The 24789-nt window shown below is 42.9% G+C and overlaps 1 protein-coding gene, 1 long non-coding RNA gene and 1 pseudogene across 7 annotated transcripts; 2 read left to right on the top strand and 1 right to left on the bottom strand.

Moving 5' to 3' along the window:
- Positions 1 to 211: 211 nt before the first annotated feature.
- On the bottom strand, positions 212 to 22673 carry PHF11 (PHD finger protein 11). 5 transcript variants are annotated; one of them, XM_080997485.1, is made up of 11 exons: positions 21809 to 21945; positions 19446 to 19566; positions 19200 to 19333; positions 16631 to 16738; positions 14697 to 14830; positions 7860 to 7906; positions 6465 to 6529; positions 5950 to 6019; positions 3873 to 3995; positions 1829 to 1900; positions 212 to 1187 (listed from the first exon to the last, which is right to left on the bottom strand). In XM_080997485.1, exons 3-11 carry the CDS (start codon positions 19305 to 19307, stop codon positions 1024 to 1026), a joined length of 891 nt encoding a protein of 296 aa, XP_080853611.1. In that variant the 5' UTR covers positions 19308 to 19333; positions 19446 to 19566; positions 21809 to 21945; the 3' UTR covers positions 212 to 1023. The 5 variants fall into 5 exon arrangements, with proteins under 5 accessions (XP_080853611.1, XP_080853612.1, XP_080853613.1 ...); XM_080997486.1 differs by lacking the exons at positions 19446 to 19566; positions 21809 to 21945 and adding an exon at positions 22556 to 22673; XM_080997487.1 differs by lacking the exons at positions 19446 to 19566; positions 21809 to 21945 and adding an exon at positions 22552 to 22573.
- On the top strand, positions 7913 to 18766 carry LOC308472529. The gene is made up of 3 exons (XR_013983556.1): positions 7913 to 9028; positions 17229 to 17396; positions 18095 to 18766. It is a non-coding gene; the product is annotated as an uncharacterized lncRNA (long non-coding RNA).
- On the top strand, positions 19872 to 21732 carry LOC308472501 (glutamine amidotransferase-like class 1 domain-containing protein 1 pseudogene; annotated as a pseudogene). Its single transcript has one exon. The product of its transcript is annotated as a glutamine amidotransferase-like class 1 domain-containing protein 1 pseudogene (transcript).
- Positions 22674 to 24789: the final 2116 nt, after the last annotated feature.

Here is a 24789-nt window from a genome sequence, read left to right as displayed (position 1 = left end):
ACAGATGGCTAGCGTCCTTATGTTTTGAAAGCACTTACATGGCGTGGTGGTGGGAGGGATGAGAGGACTGGATTTTGCCTTGTCCTATCTCTCTCTCCCCTCCCCAATCCCCTTTTTGAAAGTCAGCAGACCAAGTTGCTGAAATGGGAAGCGTCCTGACAGTACCTTGACAGTAGTTGAAGGTAGAAAATACAAATTTAAATCGCTGTACTTTGTTAAAAAAACCCACTTTTATTAAATGATTATTTACAATTCTGTAATCAAACAATTGCAAATATTCTTTACACACACACAACTACCTATGATTCTAAGAAACTGATTCTCTGAAACATTTTAACATTATGCCCTCCTGAGGTGTCTGAAACATCTAATGTTTGGGCTCCTACTGCAAGGCCAGGGTCATTTTACAGACAGGATCTATTCTGTAAAACTATAAGTACGAAGGTTCATGGTTTGACTTTCTCTTTGGAAAGTGAAACTATGGTGTTTAATTTCAGTACCAATTGTAGTCAAGTGTCTTGAAGGAGCAGATAGAAGACGTTTCCATTGATTTAAAAAGTATGTGTAGTGACAACTATTATAGCACCACAGTGCAATCCTTTAGGAAGGCTGACCTTGGGTTCTCCATCCCTTCACTGATGTCTCCTGGCCCTGCTGGCTGGAGCTGCCCTGGTTCTAGAGACTCAGTTGCAAAGAAGCTATGAAGAACACGTGGTAAACACATCCGATTCTTCCTGTACTGGAATAGATCAGAAAGACAGCTGTGATCTTGGAGATGGCTATCAAGAGGACACAGGCTTTCCCTTGCCTTTCCAAATAATCACATAAATGAATTGGCAATAGACAAAAAGAGAATTTGACCGTCAAAACCAAAAGAAAAAAATGCCTTTGCTGGAACAAAAGTGTCTCACGGTCATGATTAGAGGAAAAAAACAGTTATAACAAATGTGATATATAAGGACAAGCAGACTTATCTAACTGGAAAGTTGATTTTATGCAAGAACCAGATAGGAGAAATCATGATCAAGTATTACAGAAATATGCAGGTTGTTCAGAGATACTATTAGATACACTAGCTGTGTCTTCTGGGGCAGGTAGTACTACTTCCTTCAAATCTTTCAGAAGCTCAATCTGAGTATCCAGTCTTTCCCGTGTGTGCAGTAGCTGCTGAATTTTTTCTTCAGTTCCTGTAGAATTTACAATTGATGCTTAGTATTAATGTAAAATGCAAAAGTTTGTTGTTTTCAAATGACTCCTTTGTTTCTCTAATATCTTCTCCATTGTGACTGTCCTTTCAATCAACTGATTTCATAAAGGCAATTTGAGTTACCTGAATACACAAGCATAATTCTACAAAAAGGGTCAAAATATTAACCCCCTCCAAAACATTTTTTACAGGGAAATGTATATAACTATTATTCATGCCTGAAAAGGCACAAAGGGGGACTACGGATTGGTAGAGCAATGCAGCAGTTATGCCAGGCAGCCCCTTCTTACAGCAGGAAATATACGGTATAGTACTGATAACTCATTTCCTTCTCCTTCCCACTCCTTAAAAATGAACAATGGAATATAGTCTACTTATTGAGTTCAGTAAGACTTAGTCCCAGAAATGCAGCCTAATAAGCAGAATAGGCAAGTGGTTTTCTTCGTAAGATCAAAAGAATAATCAGGCCAAACAGTCTGAATTATTTCAGCACCAAGTAACTGATCTATTCTACTTTGGTGCTGAGACATTTGTGCTTGGGTTTTAATGCCAAACCAGATTGCCCAGGCTCAAAACGTAGTCATTGAGAGAAGTTCCAAATTTTGCTTCATGCATACATACCAGAGTGAGCTGTTGCAAGTATATTTTCAAAAAGGCCACAGTCAAAAAGTGACATTACTGTTTCTTCATATTCTGAGGGTAGAGACAAAACCATGCTGATACCTCTGCATGAACACAGATTTTAATATACAGTACACACAAGGATACAGGTGAAACTCGAAAAATTAGAATATCGTGGAAAAGATCATTTATTTCAGTAATTCAACTTAAAAGGTGAAACTAATATATGAGATAGACTCATGACACGCAAAGTGAGACATGTCAAGCCTTTATTTGTTATAATTGTTATAATTATGGCATACAGCTGATGAAAACCCCAAATCTCAGAAAATTAGATTAAATGAAATCAGCAAAACAAGGATTGCAAATAGAGCAATATTGGACCTCTGAGAAGTAGAAGCATGCATATGTACTCAGTACTTGGTTTGGGCCCCTTTTGCATCAATTACTGCGGTGTGGCATGGATGCTATCAGCCTGTGGCACTGCTGAGGTGTTATGGAATACTTTTTCAATAGCTTCAATAGCAGCCTTCAGCTCTTCTGCTTTCTGGGTTTCATGTCTCTCATCTTTCTCTTAGCAATGCCCCATAGATTCTCTATGGGATACAGGTCAGGCGAGTTTGCTGGCCAATCAAGCACAGTAATCCCATGGGCACTGAACCAGGTTTTGGTACTTTTGGCAGTGTGGGCAGGTGCCAAGTCCTGCTGGAAAATGAAGTTAGCATCCCCATAAAGCTCATCTGCGGAAGCAAGCATGAAGTGCTCCAAAATCTCCTGGTAGACAGCTGCGTTGATCCTGGACTTGATGAAGCACAGTGGACCAACACTGTGGAAACTTTACACTGGACCTCAAGCATCTGGCATTGTGTGCCTCTCCATTCTTCCTCCAGACTCTGGGTCCTTGGTTTCCAAATGAGATGCAAAAGTTGCTCTCATCAGAAAAGAGGACTTGGGACCACTGTGCAACAGACCAGTTCTTTTTTTCTTTAGTCCAAGGAAAGACGGTTCTGACGTTTCTTGTTCAGGAGCAGCTTGACAAGAGGAATACAATATTTGAAGCCCATCTCCAGGATCCGTCTGTGTGTGGGGGCTCTTGATGCACTAACTCCAGCCTCCACTCCTTGTGAAAGTCCCCAGCACGTTTGGATGGTCTTTTCCTGACAATCCTCTCCAGGCTGCAGTCATCCCTGCTGCTTGTGCACCTTTTTCTTCCACACTTTCCCCTTCCGCATAACTTTCCATTAATGTGTTTCGATACAACACTTTGGAAACATCCAACGTCTTCTGCAATTACCTTTTGAGGCTTTCCCTCCTTATGGAGGGTCTCAATGATGGCTTTCTGCACAACTGTCAGGTCAGCAGCCTTCCCCATGATTGTGCTTCCTACTGAACCAGACTGAGAGACCATTTAAAGGCTCAGGATCCCATTGCAGGTGTTATGGATTGAATAGCTACTGCACCTTTTCACAATATTCTAATTTTCTGACATTGTTAATTTGGAGTTTTCATCAGCTGTACGCCATAATCATCACAATTATAACAAATAAAGGCTTGGCATATCTCGCTTTGCGTGTCATGAGTCTATCTCATATATTAGTTTCACCTGTATACTCAGTAAAAATAGGTTATTGAGCTGTATGTAACCCACCCTGGACATGCTTGGTGAAGGCTGGGCTATGAATGCATACAATAAATAAAGTCATGCCAGTGTATAAAATGGTCATGACCTCCCCCTGAACCCAGGGGTATCAGAGCTGTTGCACCTAACCAGTCTTCTCTTTCTGCTTCCACTAAAACCTGTTGCAAGGGAAGGTCACAGGGTGCCCCAAAGCCCAACTGTGCATTTGTGCTCTGTAGGGGAGAGTCAAAAACTCATCCTGCAACAGTAGGCTGGGGAAAAAGAACATGAGAAATAAACAGGGCCAAGCAGTCTTGTTCCTGAGAGGTAAGCCCTACGGAAGCATTCACAGGTCATGCCTTGGACCAAAAAGCTCAAATTAGCAACTTTCCCAAATGGCTGTGACTTAAAAACACTTTCCAGTACCTGCTTCAGAAGTGTTGTCATCCATCAGCTTTTCTTGCGCAAGGTGAAGAGTGTCTAACATTTCCTCAAAGATTTCATCAAGAAGCCCAGCCTGCTTACACTTCCTTAAAAAGTCTATCCTTACTGTTAAGAGAGAAATACATCCTTTTTCAAACAGTTCCATATCTACTGGCATTGTGAAGCTCTTTCTAGCAAGAGCAGTAATTTACTTTCAAGACATTTTGTTTTTTAGCTTGCAAGATACTCTCAAGTCATAGTTACACTAAAATCCTGGATGCTTTAAATATTTTTTGAAGCAGCAATCACTTCTCCACCAGGGAAAAGCAGCAGCAGCAAAGGCTCAAGAACAAGCCAAAAGCTTAGATAATGTGTGTTTATATGTGGCTTTCCCCTCTGCCACAGAAACCCATGGGTCCAGGTTATTGGCCTGTTAGTGGTCACAATGTGATTATGGAGGATGGATGGTGGCTAATGGATTGAGGTTGAATCCTGACAAGACAGAAGTACTGTTTTTGGGGGACAGGGAGCGGATGGGTGTGGGGGATTCCCTGGTCCTGAATGGGGTAACTGTGCCCCTGAAGGACCAGGTGCGCAGCCTGGGAGTCATTTTGGACTCACAGCTGTCCAAGGAAGCGCAGGTCAATTCTGTATCCAGGGCAGCTGTCTACCAGCTCCACCTGGTATGCAGGCTGAGACCCTACCTGCCCGCGGACTGTCTCGCCAGAGTGGTGCATGCTCTAGTTATCTCCCACTTGGACTACTGCAATGCGCTCTACGTGAGGCTACCTTTGAAGGTGACCCAGAAACTACAACTAATCCAGAATGCGGCAGCTAGACTGGTGACTGGGGGCGGCCGCCGAGACCACATAACACCAGTCTTGAAAGACCTACATTTCCGGTACGTTTCCGAGCACAATTCAAAGTGTTGGTGTTGATCTTTAAAGCCCCAAATGGCCTCGGCCCAGTATACCTGAAGGAGCGTCTCCACCCCCATCGTTCTGCCCGGACGCTGAGGTCCAGTGCCGAGGGCCTTCTGGCTGTTCCCTCATTGCGAGAAGCAAAGCTACAGGGAACCAGGCAGAGGGCCTTCTTGGTAGTGGCGCCCGCCCTGTGGAACACCCTCCCATCAGATGTCAAAGAGATAAACAACTACCTGACATTCAGAAGACATCTTAAGGCAGCCCTGTTCAGGGGAGTTTTTAATGTGTGACATCTTAGTGTATTTTTGGTCTTTGTGGAAGCTGCCCAGAGTGGCTGGGGAAACCCAGCCAGATGGGTGGGGTACAAATTAATAATAATAATAATAATAATAATAATAATAATAATAATGCTAGTTTTGTATTATAGAAAAAAGTGAAAGTTAAAAAGTACAGAGTGTGATGATGCCTGAAAAAAGAATATCATCATATAATGTGCAAGGCCTGGAAACTCCTATGAAACAGAATTGAAGGTAAATTTAAAACCAGTGTCAGGTGAAGATTACTCAAAAGCTGAAGACTAGACACTTATACCTAAGTATCTGAGCCATCTAGAAGCCAATTAGGAACAATTCTGAGAGAAGAGAAGAAATGTTGAAATCAATGAGTTTGGTGGGAAAGAAAGATTTTTTGGCCCAAATGTCTAAGCAGTTTGCTGAACTGTATATTTCTCAGAAGAAAGTATGTTTCTGTATCAAGTGACATTTATATATACAATGGTACCTGTATCAAGTCACATTTATATATACAATGGTACCTCGGGTTACATACGCTTCAGGTTACAGACTCCGCTAACCCAGAAATAGTACCTCGGGTTAAGAACTCTGCTTCAGGATGAGAACAGAAATCATGCTCCGGTGGCACGGCGGCAGCAGGAGGCCGCATTAGCTAAAGTGGTGCTTCAGGTTAAGAACAGTTTCAGGTTAAGAACGGACCTCCAGAACGAATTAAGTACTTAACCCAAGGTACCACTGTATAGGAAATGGTCTCTATAATAATCATGAGTGGCCATCTTTGTAATTTGACTCACATTCATGGCAAAAAGCTGCAGAACAGGCTACTAGAAATCCTACCAAGTGCCAAACACAGTGAAGTCCTACCTTTCTGCTGGTCATTTTTTCTCTTAAGGACCTGTTGTAGGCTCTCTTCTGCAACTGTTTCATTATCATTCTGTCAAAAGTGTTTTTAAAAACAAGTTTGCATATTTATCAGTATTGTTCAGAACACTAACGACAATGTTCATGTTTTTCCAGTGTAACAATCCCCACCTTCACATGTTAACAAGATTAGAGCTGAATCCTATCCATGCTTTGCACTAAGCATATGCTGTTTCTTAAGCTAAATTATCTCCCAAGTAATCCATGTATTAATTCATAGCACTTTTCCTCCAAGCAGCTCAAAGTGGCACACACAGTTCAGCTATGCACATTTTATTTCCCAAGATTTAGCACCTAGCAGCAGTCAGAAACTAAAACGGGTCAAAAAAGAACAAACTGAATTAGAACTCAGACTTAAATCACATGTGAGACCAATGTAGCAAGGAAGCATGGCTCATTGGAGGAAACTTACTGCATGGTGTAGACATTAAAAAGGCTTAAAAATATATATTAATTACCATTTTTTTTCCACTGCAGGAAGAGTTTATTAGGATTGGGGGCCGTCCCTTCTTGCTGTCCTCATCTAGAAATAAGATAGCTGCTGCTTATATTTTACCAGATAATTTATTATAGTACTTCAGTAAGTTATAGCAAGATACACTATAAAAACAGACAGAACACGTTAGAATTACTTCTTTTTAAATTCGTCTTAAGAGTTACAATGATAAGGACTTAAGAATCATCCAGTGAATTGGCATAATGGCAAAATGGAGATTTTGTGTGTTTGTATTTGTTAACAAATACTACTTCTTGTATCTTGAAAGTCCAAGTAATACTGGCACAAGAGTGCAATAAATTCTTTCCCCCTCTTTGCACCTTGGGCCAAGTCAAAGAACTACCCTGTACACCAGTCTTGAAAAACAATCACAGAATTGTGGGGCAGTATAGTTAAGTTTCATGCTATCATTTCACTTTTTAGCCACAGAACACACCGTGTCCACAACCTGAGTCTCTCTCTCATTTCAGTCATGAGGCAAGTACTAAAAGCTCCTCCCAGCACAATTTTATCAAGAAACAAGAAAAAGGAAAACATGGGTCAAATCAGAATGAGTTGGTGGTGGAAGTACTCTCTGAAAAGTGTCTTGGAATTGGCAGGAACAAAAACAAGAACGAACAAAAGCATTTTGGTGTGTAATACAATTTGGTGGATAGGAAAATACCACCATTTGAAAGAACCAACATTTACTTTAAACTGTAAACAACAATTTTAAGAAAGCTAGATAAGCAGCAACTCAACTGTCCCTCCGTCCTGCACAAAATGTGAAGTTCAAGTGCAATGAGCAGAGAGACAGTATCAGGCTGCCTTGTGGGCAATTTGTGTGGGTCTTATGAGAAAATTAGTAATTTTCTATGAATTGGAATCTGGCCATTTTCTGAATAATCAGGAATAATGTCAGCTGATGCGTGATGCCAACCTACGTGAGCAGGGAATTATCTACAAGGCGCTAGTTGATGTGGAGGGCAGAAGGGAGGGTGGCTTTGGTTTTCTGAAGAGCTGCAGAGAGACAAAATCAGGAAAACAACATTTATTGGGTCCAGTGATGAGCAGCAACCACTGGAAAAACTCTTCCACATGGAACTTGAACTGGAGAAATCACTGCTGAACCAGACCAACCTCTGACAAAAAAACCCCTACAATGGTAAATTGTATAGTGAGTATTTTGTAGTTCTCTTGTTCATATGGGTAGGAGAAAAAATACATTGGTTTTCAGTGTTTTATAAAAGCACTCTTGACACACTTTTTGTCAAGGGTTTCAATAGTGGGGAATGTATAAACAAATATTCCATTACTGCATCTGCTAAAAATGACTATTTGAAGCATGGAGAAGAGTCTGATGAGGAAAAAAACTAACCATAAAAGCTTGTCTTCTTGACTGGGTCATGGTTTGGACAGAACACTCTAATACATTGGAGAAATAACAAGAGAAAAGAAATTGAATTAATATATAAACAAATGCATTCATTTCTATTAAAATGTACATAAATGTAGTAAGACACAGTGAAGAGTTCAGTTCTGGAAGAATAGTACCACTGAAACTTATCTGAAAGGAGCACTAAGACAACACCAAGTGCCTATTCAAGAAAGGGTTTGATGTGCTATTTTTGCAAGAAAGAATCATGAGTGTTAGGCAAGCTATGTAGAGTGGAGTGATCAGTGTTTACCAATGAAATAGTGACAAATTATTCTGCCATCTATTCATTTTTTTTCAGAGAAAATAAAATTCCTTACTATTGAAGTATGTAAGTTCTCCATTCCAGGAACTTTCAGAAGTAGGCCCCTCTCCTTGGCGAGGAGACAGGGTCCAAAAGCTTCTGAGTTGTATCCAAAGCAACACTAAGTCAAGGTCCTGTTAAGGCAAGGATTTTCACTTGTGCCCTTGCCTTCTCCTTCCCTTGCACACAGAAGGGTGAAGGCAGGCTACACAGAGCAACAATTCCCAATGGCAGGAAGGGAAAAGGGGGAAATATCATAAGGGAAAATGTCAACATCTTCCCACCAATCACTATTGCTCTGATGATTAAAACCAGAGCCCCACACTGCTACTTTTAAGTTTAAACACTATTTTAACATCTCATGGACCCTCTTCCTACCTCCGTGTGCTCAGTCTATCTCCTGAGCTTGCTGCATTTATCAGACTCAACTGGGTAATTTCTTTGCAACAGCAGCCTGGTTTGTTTTTGTTATAACATTACTTCCTCAGTATTACATTTCAGGTAAAACTATGACTAAAGATATACGTTACTATTTTAAGGTCATGACGCTCTGATGGCTGTGCATTTCAATTACCCTTGTTTTTTAAAGAAAAGAGGGAGAATGTGAAGCATTTGCAACTCTTGGTCCCATACACTGAAGTCCTTTTACTCGCTCAATGAAGGTTCCCAAGCCTGTGCTGAGACAGCAGAAGAGCCCCCTTCCCAAGCCCACCTCACTTTGTGTGTGCCTGTGTTAAGCCAAGCAGATAGGCAAAAGCCCCTCAAACTTCCTGATTGGCTGTGATGAACAAAGGATTCTTGGAAGCAGGTAGGAAGACCTTCAAGATGTTAAAGATAAAAAACAAAAGCAGAGAGGAGGACTGGAATGGGAGAAATAACAGTTGAAAAGAGGAGGGGGAGGAGGAAGGAAGGGGGAAGAAGCAGGACAGAGGAAGAGCAGCTTGGATGGGGGTGACTAACTGTGGTTAAAACATGATCAAAAGGGAGTGAATGCATCATTTCCTTTCCACTTTCTGTTCACTCCAGATGACATAACTCGACTGGGAGGGGGCCCTGATCAGCCCTGCCCCATTCTAGGTTAACTAAGGTGCCCTGGCTGGCTATGTTAACTTTCAAGGAAAAAAAAGCAAAAGGAGGGGCTCCACTGAATGCTTTTCTATGGAACTTTAATCCCCCTCCCCATATATAGTGATGCTTGCTGGCTGTGTTGTTTACAGCAGTTTGGACAGCACAGCAGGCAAGCAGAATGGACTCCAGGGACTTTCTTAGTGCAAATAAATTTAATAAATTGGTGGTGGGGGTGCGAAGGAGAGACTAGGTTCTTCTGGCTCAGGGGATCTTGGTGTTCTCTCCCAGTTGTCTAAGCTGATGTCACACTAAGTTTTAGATGACTCTGAGGTGGGAAACAAATGCAGGTGTCTAATTAACCTGTCTCCAAGGCAATTTCAGGGGAAACTTCAATTTGCTGGCAGGTAATATCAAAATTAATTCTAAGAACTGAGCAAGTTTTTAAACTACTTTTTGCTAGGCAATGAAAAAATAAATTATAAAAATTAAGTTGGCTGGTCAGGCTGTCAGTTCTACTGAGAATCCAGCTCCATTAAGCATCCCCCCGCCAACTGCATCTAGCAACAGTCTGAGGCAGAGGGAGAGATGGGGAGCAGGGCCACTCCATCTGCTCAGCTGAGGCCCAAGCAACCTCTGGCTCCTCCTCTTTGAGCCATTGCCATTCCGTCTGGACACAGGAAGAACTCTGTAATCAAGCACTAGTAGCTAGGTTCACTTTTTTCCTCCTCTCTCTCAATCCCTTCTCCTTTCTGTGTTGTGTCTTTTAGCTTGTACGCTTGTAGCCATTCTGGGATGCTTTAAATAAAACAAAACAAACAAACTATTGTAGAAAGGAAAACTAGTCAGGTCTGTAAAATTCCATTCAAATTAGCTCTCTCTAGCTATAAATTTCAATTTTGCCAGACAAGAAGCTCTTCACAATTTAGAAGGTGAAAAGAGATAACTTGGTTACCACCTGAAAACAGCTGTTCCCTGGTAGCTCAATTGCCTCTGGCCCCTCCATCATGCCAGTGTCCCAGTGACTTCAAAACAACAGAGGACATCCCAATATCTGAATTCTTATGACTATTCACAAGAGCCTCCACGTTCTCATGACAAAAGTTCCTGCACTTCAAATTACAAAGGCTCACATCTCTGTCTATCAAGCCAGCTAATCAAAATTATTTAAAATGAATAGCTTGGGTTTTTCCCTGGCACTCCCTTAGAATTTATTCAGCATATTTCCCACGAAATCCAACACAAGACATAAGCAGCCTTAGGATGGCAACCTAAATGAATCGCTTTTGTTGACTCTTCAATATCTCCAAGTTCATGTTGTTGTTGTTGTTGTTTAGTCGTGTCCGACTCTTTGTGACCCCATGGACCAGAGCACGCCAGGCACTCCTGTCTTCCACTGCCTCCCACAGTTTGGTCAAACTCATGCTGGTAGCTTCAAGAACACTATCCAACCATCTTGTCTTCTGTCGTCCCCTTCTCCTTGTGCGATCTTTCCCAACATCAGGGTCTTTTCCAGGGAGTCTTCTCTTCTCATGAGGTGGCCAAAGTATTGGAGTCTCAGCTTCAGGATCTGTCCTTCCAGTGAGCACTCAGGGCTGATTTCCTTAAGAAGGGATAGGTTTGATCTTCTTGCAGTCCATGGGACTCTCAAGACTCTCCTCCAGCACCATAATTCAAAAGCATCAATTCTTCGGCGATCAGCCTTCCTTATGGTCCAGCTCTCACTTCCATACATCACTACTGGGAAAACCATAGCTTTAACTATACGGACCTTTGTTGGCAAGGTGATGTCTCTGCTTTTTAAGATGCTGTCTAGCTTTGTCATTGTTTTTCTCCCAAGGAGCAGGTGTCTTTTAATTTCATGACTGTTGTCACCATCTGCAGTGATCATGGAGCCCAAGAAAGTAAAATCTCTCACTGCCTCCATTTCTTCCCCTTCTATTTGCCAGGAGGTGATGGGATCAGTGGCCATGATCTTCGTTTTTTTGATGTTGAGCTTCAAACCATATTTTGTGCTCTCCTCTTTCACCCTCATTAAAAGGTTCTTTAATTCCTCCTCACTTTCTGCCATCAAGGTTGCGTCTTCCGCATATCTGAGGTTGTTGATATTTCTTACGGCAATCTTAATTCCGGCTTGGGATTCATCCAGCCCAGCCTTTCACATGATGAATTCTGCATATAAGTTAAATAAGCAGGGAGACAATATACAGCCTTGCCGTACTCCTTTCCCAATTTTGAACCAATCAGTTGTTCCATATACAGTTCTAACTGTAGCTTCTTGTCCCACATAGAGATTTCTCAGGAGATAGATGAGGTGATCAGGCACTCCCATTTCTTTGAGAACTTGCCATAGTTTGCTGTGGTCGACACAGTCAAAGGCTTTTGCATAGTCAATGAAGCAGCAAATGCCTTTCTGGAACTCTCTAGCTTTCTCCATAATCTAGCGCATGTTTGCAATTTGGTCTCTGGTTCCTCTGCCTCTTCTAAATCCAGCTTGCACTTCTGGGAGTTCTCGGTCCACATACTGCTTGAGCCTTCCTTGTAGAATTTTAAGCATAACCTTGCTAGCGTGTGAAATGAGTGCAATTGTGCGGTAGTTGGAGCATTCTTTGGCACTGCCCTTCTTTGGGATTGGGATGTAGACTGATCTTCTCCAATCCTCTGGCCACTGCTGCTTTTTCCAAACTTGCTGGCATATTGAGTGTAGCACCTTAACAGCATCATCTTTTAAAATTTTAAATAGTTCAGCTGGAATACCATCACTTCCACCGGCCTTGTTATTTGCAGTGCTTTCTAAGGCCCATTTGACTTCACTCTCCAGGATGTCTGGCTCAAGGTCAGCAACCCCACTACCTGGGGTGTAAGAGACATCCATATCTTTCTGGTATAATTCCTCTGTGTATTCTTGCCACCTCTTCTTCATGTCTTCTGCTTCTGTTAGGTCCTTACCACTTTTGTCCTTTATTATGGTAATCTTTGTACGAAATGTCCCTTTCATATCTCCAATTTTCTTGAACAGATCTTCCCATTCTGTTGTTTTCCTCTATTTTTTTGCATTACTCATTTAAGAAGGCCTTCTTGTCTCTCCTTGCTATTTTTTGGAAATCTGCATTCAATTTCCTCTATCTTTCACTATCTCCCTTGCGTTTTGCTTGCCTTCTCTCCCCCGCTATTTGTAAGGCCTCGTTGGACAGCTACTTTGCTTTCTTGCATTTCCTTTTCATTGGGATGGTTTTCGTTGCTGCCTCCTGTATAATGTTGCAAGCCTCCATCCATAGTTCTTCAGGCACTCTGTCCACCAAATCTAAATCCATAAACCTGTTCCTCACTTCCACTGTGTATTCATAAGGGATTTGATTTAGATGGTATCTTACTGGCCCAGTGGTTTTTCCTACTTTCTTCAGTTTAAGCTTGAATTTTGCTATAAGAAGCTGATGATCTGAGCCACAGTCAGCTCCAGGTCTTGTTTTTGCTGACTTTATAGAGCTTTTCCATCTTTGGCTGCAGAGAATATAATCAATCTGATTTCGATGCTGCCCATCTGGTGATGTCCATGTGTAGAGTCGTCTCTTGTGTTGTTGGAAGAGAGTGTTTGTGATGACCAGCTTGTTCTCTTGGCAGAACTCTATTAGCCTTTGCCCTGCTTCGTTTTGAACTCCAAGGCCAAACTTGCCAGTTGTTCCTTTTATCTCTTGACTCCCTACTTTAGCATTCCAATCCCCTATAATGAGAAGAACATCCTTCTCTGGTGTCATTTCTATAAGGTGTTGTAAGTCTTCATAGAATTGGCAATTTCAGTTTCTTCAGCACCAGTGGTTGGTGCATAAACTTGGATTACTGTGATGTTAAAAGGTCTGCCTTGGATTCGTATTGAGATCATGATATCATTTTTGAGATTGCATCCCAGTACAGCTTTCGCCAGTCTTTTGTTGACTATGAGGGCCACTCCATTTCTTTTACGGGATTCTTGCCCACAGTAGTAGATATGATGGTCATCCGAACTGAATTCGCCCCTTCCCGTCCATTTTAGTTCACTGATGCCCAGAATGTCAATATTTAGTCTTGCGATCTCATTTTTGACCACATTCAACTTACCCAGGTTCATGGTTCTTACATTCCAGGTTCCTATGCAATATTTTTCTGTACAGCATTGGACTTTCCTTTCGCTTCCAGGCATATCCGCAACTGAGCTACCTTTCGACTTTGGCCCAGCCGCTTCATCAGCTCTGAATCTACTTGTACTTGTCCTCCGCTCTTCCTCAGTAGCATGTTGGACGCCTTCCGACCTGAGGGGCTCATCTTCCAGCATCATAACTTTTATATGCCTGTTGTCTTTGTCCATGGAGTTTTCTTGGCAGGGATACTGGAGTGGCTTGCCGGTTCCTGCTCCAGGTGGATCACGTTTGGTTAAAACTCTCCACTATGACCTGTCCATCTTGGGTGCCCTGCATGGCATAGTTCATAGCTTCTCTGAGTTATTCAAGCCCCTTCGCCACGGCAAGTGCTCAATTCTGCCACCTTGTAGGTGGATTTGACAGCCAAGGTGAGCAACTTATAAAAGCGGGCATATCATGAATATCCCCCACATCCAATTCTGGGGGATAAAAAAGTTTATTTTGCTGGTTCTCAGGATTGTTTAGATTCAGATATTGGGTGGTGTTTTTCACTAATGAAAGGCTTTTGGACTGCAGAGGAAGCTTCTGTGAAAAGAAAGAGGGCCAATTTTCCTACCTTCCCCTTATTTCTGCAACTCTGCTGGGTCTCCCCAAACCTGCTCGAGAGGATTAGGGGGTGCTTTGGAGCAGTGGATGGGAGTGCAGGACAAAAGGGGAATTTTGAAAAACCTTTCACTTATGGAAGCTTTCAGCCAGCAGAGGGACTGACTGAATAGTCTATTACAGGGGTCGGCAACCTAAGGCCCATGGGCCACAAGTGGCCCACGGGGGTCGTTTAACCAGCCCACAAGCCGTCTCTGAACTGAGCCGCCTGCTCAGTGAGTCCCCACGTGCTGCGCTAAACCGGCGCACAGGGACTCACTTCCGCGGTGCCGGAAATCGCATCTGTGCGGACACCAACGCTGGAAATCGTGTCTGCGCAGATGCCGGAAATCGGGTGTGAATGCGATCCGGTCCACGTAGGGATCTCCGCTGGAGTGAACCGGCCCAGGCGAGGTAAACCTTGCCGGCCCCTGGTCTATTATCTGGCCATTAGGTGCCACAGCAGGTGCTGTGATCTTCCAGCAATTTGACTTCACCCGCAAAGGAACACCCCTGCATTGTCTCCCCAGACAGACGGGTGCCACCAACAGGCAAAGACAGTACCAACCACCCCAATAATGGTGTCAAAGTAAAAGATAAATGGAAGAAAATTCTCAAAATGCAACAAATTTTAGAAAAGAATTTGTTAAATACCGGTAAATGCCTTGAATTTCATCCGTTTCTATTGCAGCATCATCACACAAAGCACAGAAATAATGGTAACTTCTGCGACAGTTTTTTATCTCACAGCCCACAGTGGCTCCTTTCTTGCGACAGAAATTGCATATCTGCAAAAAATGGGTTTTTGAGTCTAAACAAACTGTACCATATCAGGTTGGTTCTGATGTTAGCAATCTTAGCTTTCAGTGAACCAAAATTTTTAAACCACAGTCTTTGGCATGGCTACTCATAAGTAAGTCCTACCTGAATTCAGTGCAACTTACAGCCAGGAACAGGGGTTAAAATTGCAGTCTAACTTTGTCCAATCATTACTAACTCTCTGTTGCAATTTTAACTAGAGAAACATTTTTTAAATTATTTGGTTATGAGAAATGCTTTGCTTCTGTCTAGCGAATGGTTTGGCTAGCCTGGGCCTCTACCCCACACTTCTTTGCATTTATATTCTTTAATTTAAAAATATGTGGTCGCAGCCTTCATGGCATCTCCATACAATTATTTCAATGAAATAATTATTAAATTGTCTATTGATAACATCCCATATATTCCATTTGTGGGGTGCTATGAGTGGGGTAGTACCTCTGGTGGGAGACACGTCCCGCTCCTTCTGAGACAGTTTGTCCACCTCTGATCCTCACCCTGCCCTCAGCTCTCACCTCTTAGAAGCTATCAGCATGTGACAGTAGCCCCAGCCCAGGAAATGACTTTGACTGGGTGGCTAAACCAGGTGTATGGAGCCAATGGGTCTCAGACCTTTAGTGGATTAAGGACTTTCCTTGCATGCAAAGAGAGGCTCCAACCGATTGAGCGGACAAGACCAAGAGTGGGTCCAATGGTTAAGAAGGCGGTTTTCTGCATGTGCTGTTGAGGGAAGTGAGGGGCAGATGGGGCTCATCAACCTGGGAAGGGAGCCCATCAAGTAGAAGGAGCCTTCTGCTGCCCTTGTAGGATACCTTCGGGAGAAGAAAAATCTAAGGAATAGTAAACCCTACACAAATCTGGAGTGTAGTCCCTAAGACAGTTGGATGGTGCCTTGTTTGCCTCTGCTTTTCTTTGGACCCCATCAACGAGATTGAGAGGCACAGGGGATTTGTTATCTGAGCAGCCCAGGACCTTCAGATACACTGCCCAGGCATGTGCTCCGGGAAGGTCACTTCGAGACAGACAGGTGCCAGCAGCTATTACATTTCTAGTAGAAAAGCACTGGGTAATGTAATTTGCAATCAAGACTACAGTTACCTTATATACAATAGGATGTATATCTGATGATGGTAAGAATTCAGACTTCAAATTGGCGCTAACATTTTTTATCCCTTTGATGGCATTTTATGTACAGTTCTTAAGAGTGCACAAGGGATGCTTTGAGGGGGAAAGCCAGACATTTAGCCAAGACTATTGCTTCTCCCTTCATTTTGGAGAAATCTGTTGAGGAAGAGTGATTGCCAAACAAAGCAAGTCTTTCATTGCTATTACAATGGCAGGGTTGGTTTTTTTGAGGAGCATTATGTTAAAGTATGGGTAGGCAAACTAAGCCCCGGGGGCTGGATCTGGCCCAATCGCCTTCTAAATCCAGCCCGAGAACAATCTGGGAATCAGCATGTATTTACATGAGTAGAATGTGTCCTTTTATTTAAAATGCATCTCTGGGTTATTTGTGGGGCATAGGAGTTTGTTCATTTCCCCCCCAAAATTATAATCCGGCCGCCCACAAGGTCTGAGGGATAGTGGACTGGCCCTCTGCTGAAAATGTTTGCTGACCCCTGTGTTAAAGTGTTCTTTTCTCAGAATACTTGCCAGTATATGCCTCTTAACTAAATAACTCTGACCTTAGCATCAAAAGAAATAATTCTGAACTAATTCTGCATAGTCTGCTTTTATACACATAAAAATGTAAAAGGTTGGTGTCTCACCAGCCTCTTTCCTCTTTTTATTTCACTTGTTACTGAAGCCACATCAAACCTTATATTGAGATTCTCAGGGTTATGTTCTTCAGATTCCACGAATCCAGAGGAATATAGCTAAAAATAAAAACATAAATTAAAAGGAAGTAAAAATCAAACCAGGAGATACTACAATGAAGCAATAAGGAACAGCAGCAACAGTTGGGAAGAGATTTGATTTAAGTGTTCTCTCATAGATTTGCACAATGTTAGTTTCTTTTGCATGGTTATCTGCAACTTATCTGCAATTAAGAACCATTCAAAATAATGTATATACTGTATTTTTCGCTCTATAAGACGCACCAGACCACAAGACACACCTAGTTTTTGGAGGAGGAAAACAAGAAAAAAATATTCTGAATCTCAGAAGCCAGAACGGCAAGAGGGATCGCTGCGCAGCGAAAGCAGCGATCCCTCTTGCTGTTCTGGCTTCTGGAATAGCTGCGCAGCCTGCATTCGCTCCATAAGACGCACACACATTTCCCCTTACTTTTTAGGAGAGAAAAAGTGAGTCTTATAGAGCAAAAAATACGGTACTTGGATTTTATTTTAACTACCACTTTTCCAGGTTGAGCATACCACCCCTTGCTGTTCCAGTCTCCTAGAAGACAGGGCGCTGTTCAAGAACCCTGTATTTAAACTGAATAAGGGATGCACTGAAATAGGATAAGATAGTCAACCCAGCTCACAAAGGAAGCTTTCTCTTCATCTCACCTCCCTCTACCATGCAATGTAGGTAGGAAAGAACCATAGTATATATAGTACACTTGAAGACAGTCATTGCTACAATGAAGTAGCCAAATATTAGAAAGCAGTACCAAGTTGCAATTGCATTATTTGGTTCCCCATCTGCACACCTTATTTCCCAACACTTGCCAGTCTCCACTGGCAACATCTGGTGACCCCAAGGGCCCTCTTTGTGTTACTAGGTGATAAATAGAACAAAAGGTGAACTCTGCATGCACACACAAACAGGCACGCATGCCACAGAACAAGAGTGACATTTTTCAAGAGCCTCCTCAGTTCAAGAGCAATGGTGGAATCATAGAATTCCAAAGTTGGAAGGGACCCAAAGGTCAGCTAGTCCAATCACTGACAATGCAGGAACCGGTAGTAAGCAAAGGAGCAAAGACAGGGGAGGTGGTCATCCCCCATTATACTTGGCTTTTATAAGTGTTAGAAGCCGCCCAAAGTGACTAGGGGAAGCCCAGCCAGATGGGCAGGATATTATTAATAATAATAACAACAATAATAATAGGTGCAATTGTGACAGAAATTGTCACTAAATATCTACAGAATTTTAAAGCAGTTAAAATTACTATTGAAGTGGCAACAGAGCTGGTAATTTAGTTATGCCATCTAGTTTAACTATGAAACCAATCTTTATATTACAACTAAGCTCCTCTGCTATTTTGTCATTTGTCCCACAGGTAGTATTCTATAGAAAGAGAACCATAGAAAGAGAATGCATTGGTATGCAACAGCCTTCCCCAGCCTTATGCCCTCAAAATGTTTTGGAGTACCAATTTCCATCAATTCCAGCCAACATGACCAGTGGCAGTGGTCAAGGAGTTGTAGTCCAACAACAGATCTGACTAGAGGCAGGCACTCTTGTATGAAACTGGTTTCCTGGATCCATTTCAGCTGGGATTCAGGATTGAATGTGGCATAGAAACTGCCTTACTAACACTATAAAAAAAGATGAGCCTTCCACATCCTATACCAGATGTATCCTAGACCCCGAGATCTATGGATGAAGAGTGGTATGCAAATTTAATTAATAATAATAATCAAGTCCAGCTGAGCAACAGCCTCACCCAGGCCATCCATGGCTTTAAGAACAGCAGATGCAGCTGGGAAGGGAGACTTCCAGGGAGGGAACAAGGCGGACTCAATGTCTTCTGTTGGCAGGTTGCCAACAGAGATGGCTGCATGGTGATTGATAGCCAGACATACATTTTGGCTATTGAATTCACTCTGACAGGGAATTAACCTCTGATGCTCTGAAAAAGTTGTTTACTAAAAGTTGGGAGACCGAGAAGCTCCTTGGAACCTGAATGGGGGTGAGCAACTTAAGAGCAGAGGAATCAACATCTTGCCCCAAAGCCACATAGGGTCGGCAAAAGCCTCCTGTTCTCCAATCTCTCTGAGACGGTTATAATTTATGTCTTAGAGAGGTTTCTCTATCTGGTATGTGAGCTACTTTCTGGCTTTAAGAAGATGTTTATTTAAAAATCAGGATGGAAAACCATGGCAAATACAACAGGAAATGGGATGGGAGGATATGGAACTGGGTGTGAATTTACAAATACATAATAAAAAAACAGTATGAACTGTTATTTTAATATATGATCATAGGGGCAGACTCTTGTGTGGAAAAAGATGGAAATAATTATTGTTTAATAGGGAGGAATGGTTGTGGAAGTTATTGTAGTTGATGTGTTTATTAGAGAAAAACTATTGCTGAAATTTATTAGTAACAATAATTAGAGAACCCTTTTTGGGTTTTGTGTAAAAAGAAAAATGAATTAATCCTCACCAAACAATCCTGATGAACTGCAAGGTTCTGTCCTTCAGCAACATACATAATGGCACATTCTTCATCATCTGGGCAAAATGCACACTGTCTTCTTACCATCTTTGCCATTATCCAAGTTAGCTTAGCAAAGTCACCTTAGAAAAGGATTTTAAAGATTAGCACAACACAGACACCATCCCTGAACTCTAGATGCATATGACTGGAATATCCTCAATGTTATCAGTGAACTTCTTTAAAAAGTCTTACTTTGCTCCCCAAATGTAATGGAACTAGAGGCCTTTAATCCAGTGGAGGGATCCACTGGCAAAAGGGAAGAGATTTCGCTGATGTCTCCCAACTCTCCAGAGCTGATTCTGGGTACAAGACACTGCAGGGGGAAGGAAATCAGCAGTCGTCATCTCTCTCTCCCTTCTGCTGGTGAAATTATTCCCTGAGCAGAAGTCTACTTATAGGTGCTACTATGGATTCTAGCCAATGAAGGAGACAGTCTACATGATGTATTTTACATTTTATTTAAAGGCATTTACTTAATATTTTAAAAAGCAATGCTAAAGTTTTTAGAAGAAAAAACAGAACTACAAATAACAATCATAACTGCAACCACTGAGCATCTGAATACAGTTCAAAATAGTTATAAATACACTAATAGATCTTAAATATATACATCTGACTTAGGGGGAAAGGTAGGCAAGAAAGGAACATTCCACAGATGAAGACCTTCAGGAATGTTGAAGGAAGACTCACTGTGTTTTGTTTCTGATTTTTCATTTATAAACAAGATACAAAATAAACTGCAACAAAAAAAAATCAAAGCACTCATATATTAATTCATATAATGAAGACATGCCAGGCGCTGCTAGGCTTTCCCCCTCCGTCGGCCCGGGAGCGCATGAGAAGGCGGCCGCCGCCTGCTTCCTCTTTCCCGCAGGGAGGCTCCGCGGCCGCCGCCACCATGTCGGAGAGGTTCAGCAAGCCGATGTGCCTCATAGCGGCCAGCGCGGCCGCAGCAGGGGTATCTGCTGATTCCTGCCTTCACTCTTTTACCCTGGCAAGCTCTGCTTTTAATCTACAGGTTGCTACTCCAGGGGGAAAGTCAATTGATTTCACTGGTGTTAATGAGGCAAACATGCGTTGGATCCAGGACTTCCGAATGAAATCTTACGCAAATCCTGCCAAGCTGGAATCAACTGATGGTGCCAGATACCATGCTTTGTTGATTCCAGACTGTCCTGGTGCCATGGTGGATCTGGCAAACAGTGGTTACTTAGCTAGAATATTGCAGCATTTCAGCTCTGAAAACAAACCCATATGTGCTGTTGGACATGGAGCTGCCGCCTTATACAGTGCCACAAATGAGGACAAATCCTGGGTATTTCAGGAATACAGCTTAACAGGTCCCTGTGTGTATGAACTAATAAGACTGCCTAGTTTTGCCAGTTTGCCTATTATCTTTGAGGACTTTGCAAAAGATTCTGGAGCTATCTATAGCGCCAGCAAAGCAGATGCAGTGCATGTTGTATTGGACAGACACCTTGTCACCGGACAAAATGAAAATTCTACAGTTGCAGCTGTCCAGAACCTTGTTTTTCTTTGCAATGGAAGCAGAAAATGATGGTGCTCTTTGTAAATGGGATGAATACAGAAGTCTTCGACTTTCAGAAATGGAAAGGAGAACGCTGCACATTTGTAAGGATGGGGACTGTAAATCATGTGGTAAAAACATTAATTGAACTATGTTTTCCTGCTTTTTTGAAAAACATTGTTCCATCTTGTGTTAATACAGATTCTAAAAAGCCTGGTTAAAAATTAACATGAAAAACCATGGTTTGCAGCTCTGTCAACAGCTGAACACTTGAATTATATGTCTCCAAATTCTCATCCTTGTGCAGGACTATATGGTATTAGTTTACAGTTGTGGCAATTAATGATAACGTAACAATACAAAGTAAAGTATTTGTTACACTTTCACATAGGAGTTTTGAGTTTGATTGCAGGTGATAAAAAGACTGCTATATTGAGATTAGCTAAAAGTTAAAATAAGCTTCAGTTCAGTAAGCTACAAAAATTATTCTAGATAATGTCAACTCAACTTTTTTTTTGTAAGGCAAAGACCATGAAGATTCTATAAAGTGGAAATACAACAATTGAATGGAAAGGCATTTAGTCTTGGGGCTGTGGTATGTGTGCTGGTTGGTTCGCTTAATGCTTTTAAAGATAATTTTATTTAGTTTTTTTGTACCACCCATGATTGTACAAGTCCATTTTTTTATGACCACAGAAGAAAGTTAGAGAAGCTGCTGAAGTTGGACTCAATAAATATAATTTCACCCTCTTAAAAATATAAATAAATATATATATATATATATAATGAAGACATAAGATACAAAGCATTCAAGGCTAGATGTTTGAGGGATAGTTGGCCATTTTTAACTATCTTTCTACAAGCCCCCACAAGATGCTCCACAATTTCCAATGACTGCTCTTAACAGCTGCATATACTGCACATGTTTTAACAGCTTTGGGGACAATGTGGTGCTCTGCAAAACACCGTAACACATTTACTATGGGGTCAAGGAGCAACCCTTCAATGCCAATCTTGGGAACTCAACTGTGCAGGTAGGAATGGCGTCACTGGAATACCCTGCCTCCAATACAAATCCCACACAGCTGATCCAGCAAGATCACTGGTATCAAAAGTCACTGAGAGATCAAGAGAAAAAGGTTATTCTCTCTCTACCCCCCCCCCCAATCCATCAGAGTGACCAGGAATGATTCAGTTTCAAAACCAGGCCTGAATCCAGACTGAAAGGGAGCCAGATAACCAGGTCACCCAGGAACACTTGAACTAGTTTTGCTACAACCCTCTCCACCCCACCCCACCCCACCCCACCCACCCCTTGGTGCTTATTGGAAACCGATGGATCCAGTGTCGGCTTTTTAAGAAGCAGGCAGCCCATGGCCACGTATGGCAGGGAGCACCACCCCAATCCTCCGTGAGGCGGGCACCCGGTCGCCTCTGACTGGCCCAGAAGGGTGCCTCGGGAGAAGGGCCCCCAGGGCGAGGGGGGCAGCAGAAGGCGCTCGTCGCCTCGAGGGCTCTTTCCCACAGGCAGCGGCTCCCTGAGCTTGCCTGGGCTCCCCGCTCCCCGCCTTTGTTCCTCAGCGGCGCCCGGCACAGCAGCCCTCTCGGCCACGGCAGCCCGGCCCCCCCGGCCCCCGGGGGCCGCCCTCCTCCCTCGCGCACCCGCAGCCTTCCCGCCCGCCCGGGGAGGCGCGGCCTCGGGAGCCAAGGCGCGCGACGAGGGCAGCCGAGGAAAGGAGCGCGCGGCCGGCCCCGTCCCGCCCTCGCCACTCACCCTTCTGCAGCGCCCCGGCGGCGGCGACTCCCGCAGCGCCTTTTCCGCAAGGCCCGGGTGACGTCACCGGCGGAGGACGTTTCCGCTGCGCGCGCACGGAGCCCAGAGCCCGCCTCCCTCTCCGCCGCAACCTCGAGTCTTTCCGCCGCGCCCGCCAGAGGTCGCTGCGTCGCCGTTTCAGCCGCCCGCAGGCGGGCCCTCGAGCCGCGAGTACCGGCGGGGGCGCCTAGCAGAATGGGAGCAGCAGCCGAGAAGGGCGATTCCCAAGTTAGTAGGAGCGTCAAGGAGTCAACATTGCAGGCGGCTACACTTAGGCAGAAGTTGGGAAGAATGGAGTTGGAAAACTCATTTGCGTAAATTCCCAATTGGCTTAGATTTGCCAGTGGGTTGCAACTCCTACAGAGTAACCATAGAATTGGCTAATGGCAGACACACATGGAGCACAGAAATGTGCAAGAGTACTGTTGACATCAGTTCTCTGCTGACTTTCCAGCATACACTAGTATTAAGGCCTGACTTCACTGCCTGCTTGGCATTCCTTGGAGGGCCCTGGCCAACAGACCCCTAACAAATTCCCTGTCACATATTCTCTTGGATTTGTTTGAACAAATAAGGGTTCCTATATATACTAGGTGGTCGATTTTGAGGAGGGACAGGAGCAAAGCTTTGGTTTCTTGGTGGCCATTCATTCTGCAAGCCCTGGAATTCTTCTGTCAGGTTCCAGAAGACGGGATTGTTGCCTCACCCCATAGAAGTTGTCCTTCAAAGTTCAATGTGTCTCTGAGGGTGTCTGGTATTGTGGACTGGAGTGCCATCCCCATGCTGATACCATTCACCTCTAGCCTTTTCATCAGAGCTGGGTGAGCCAACCAATGTCTGGTTCCCAAGTAGGGAAAGTGAATGACAATGAACAAATGTCTAAGGACACATTATCTGCAAAAATGCCTATTTTCTTCTCTTGACAGAATCCTTTAAGGAGCAGGATTATGCTTTGGGGATACTTCTGGGTGCAGCCTTTGTTCCCAGGTGAGCAGCTATGAGTCCTTTTGTCCAACTCCAACTGAGACACTTCAAGATATATATATATATATATGCCTTCTGCTATCTGGAGAGCAGAATAAACTCTTTCTCTGAACCAAACCTCAGTGTCATTTGACTCCTTCCTCCCTGTTCTGGGACTAATAAGGCTACATTTCTTGGTGCGTTGGCCGGGAATCTTAATTAAGATTAATTAATCTAATTAAATAGATATGCAAATAGTTGGTGTTAGAAGTTGAGTTGCACTCTGTCTCCTTCTGTATGCCATTCAGATGCAGAAATGAGTTTATACTTACTCAGCATGGTCATCAAGTCAGTGTCTACTGTGGGTTCTTAAACATTCTGAATACAGTGTGTGCTCTTTCTTTGCTGTTTCTTTGAGTTCTGATGTCACTTATCTAAAAGTCAGCATTAGTTGCTTATTCCTCCTGTTTAATAGGAATACCCTTTCAAACTGTTATCAGATGTTTTCTTATAAGAAAATTCAGCCATACAGCAGGTAGCACTTAACCTACTGTAGTGCCCTAATTTTAGCTGAACCACTGTCCTAAGTCAATTAAGTACGTGAATATGTATATCAAGATTAAAATTACTTGCAGATAAATAATAGGGGGAAACTGTCAGAAAAAAAGTCAATCAACTTTCAAGTGCAGCCCAACAAAACTCCCTTTCACAGTGAATATTCTGCAGAAAGAATTTAAAACAAGCATATCTTAGAGGCAAAGGTAGGATAATCACAGTAGTATACTACCTTCCGAGAGGATCTCATTCTTTTGTTATTTAATTTCTGCCTGCAAATTGTGTGTGTATATGCTATAATCTTTGACCAAACTGCGGGAGGCAGTGGAAGACAGAAGTGCCTGGTGTGCTTTTGTCCATGGGGTCACGAAGACTCGGATACGACTAAACAACAACAACATGCTATAATCACATTTAACCTTGAGCAAAGCCAGCATCTGGTACATGTTTTTTGTGCTTTTAAGCTTTCTGTTTGTGTGAATGATTTTAGATGCCAGAGTATCGCCTGCAATCTTCTGCAATTATCACCTGTGTTACCTTGTTAACGTACTTCAAAGGAGAGAGAGAGGATGAGGATGAGGAGGAAAGCAAGGAGGAAAATGTTGCTGGGATTGAAGAATTTAGAAGGACTTAGAAAAAGAGGTGAAGTGGACAAAAAGGCAGTACAAAAGGGTATT

Source organism: Podarcis pityusensis, assembly GCF_964106645.2.
Source record: "Podarcis pityusensis genome assembly, chromosome: 3".
Taxonomy (NCBI): Eukaryota; Metazoa; Chordata; class Lepidosauria; order Squamata; family Lacertidae; genus Podarcis; species Podarcis pityusensis.
This window is presented reverse-complemented; position numbering and strand designations above follow the sequence as displayed.

What these genes read in the sequence shown, in the direction of transcription:
- PHF11 (XM_080997486.1), bottom strand. Translation starts at nt 19,307, where the DNA reads ATGGCAAAGATGGTAAGAAGACAGTGTGCATTTTGCCCAGATGATGAA. An exon ending in AAAAAATGACCAGCAGAAAG is followed by an intron (nt 3,996 to 5,949) that starts GTAGGACTTCAC and finishes CTCTCTTAACAG; the next exon opens with TAAGGATAGACTTTTTAAGG. An exon ending in TGACAACACTTCTGAAGCAG is followed by an intron (nt 1,901 to 3,872) that starts GTACTGGAAAGT and finishes CTCTACCCTCAG; the next exon opens with AATATGAAGAAACAGTAATG.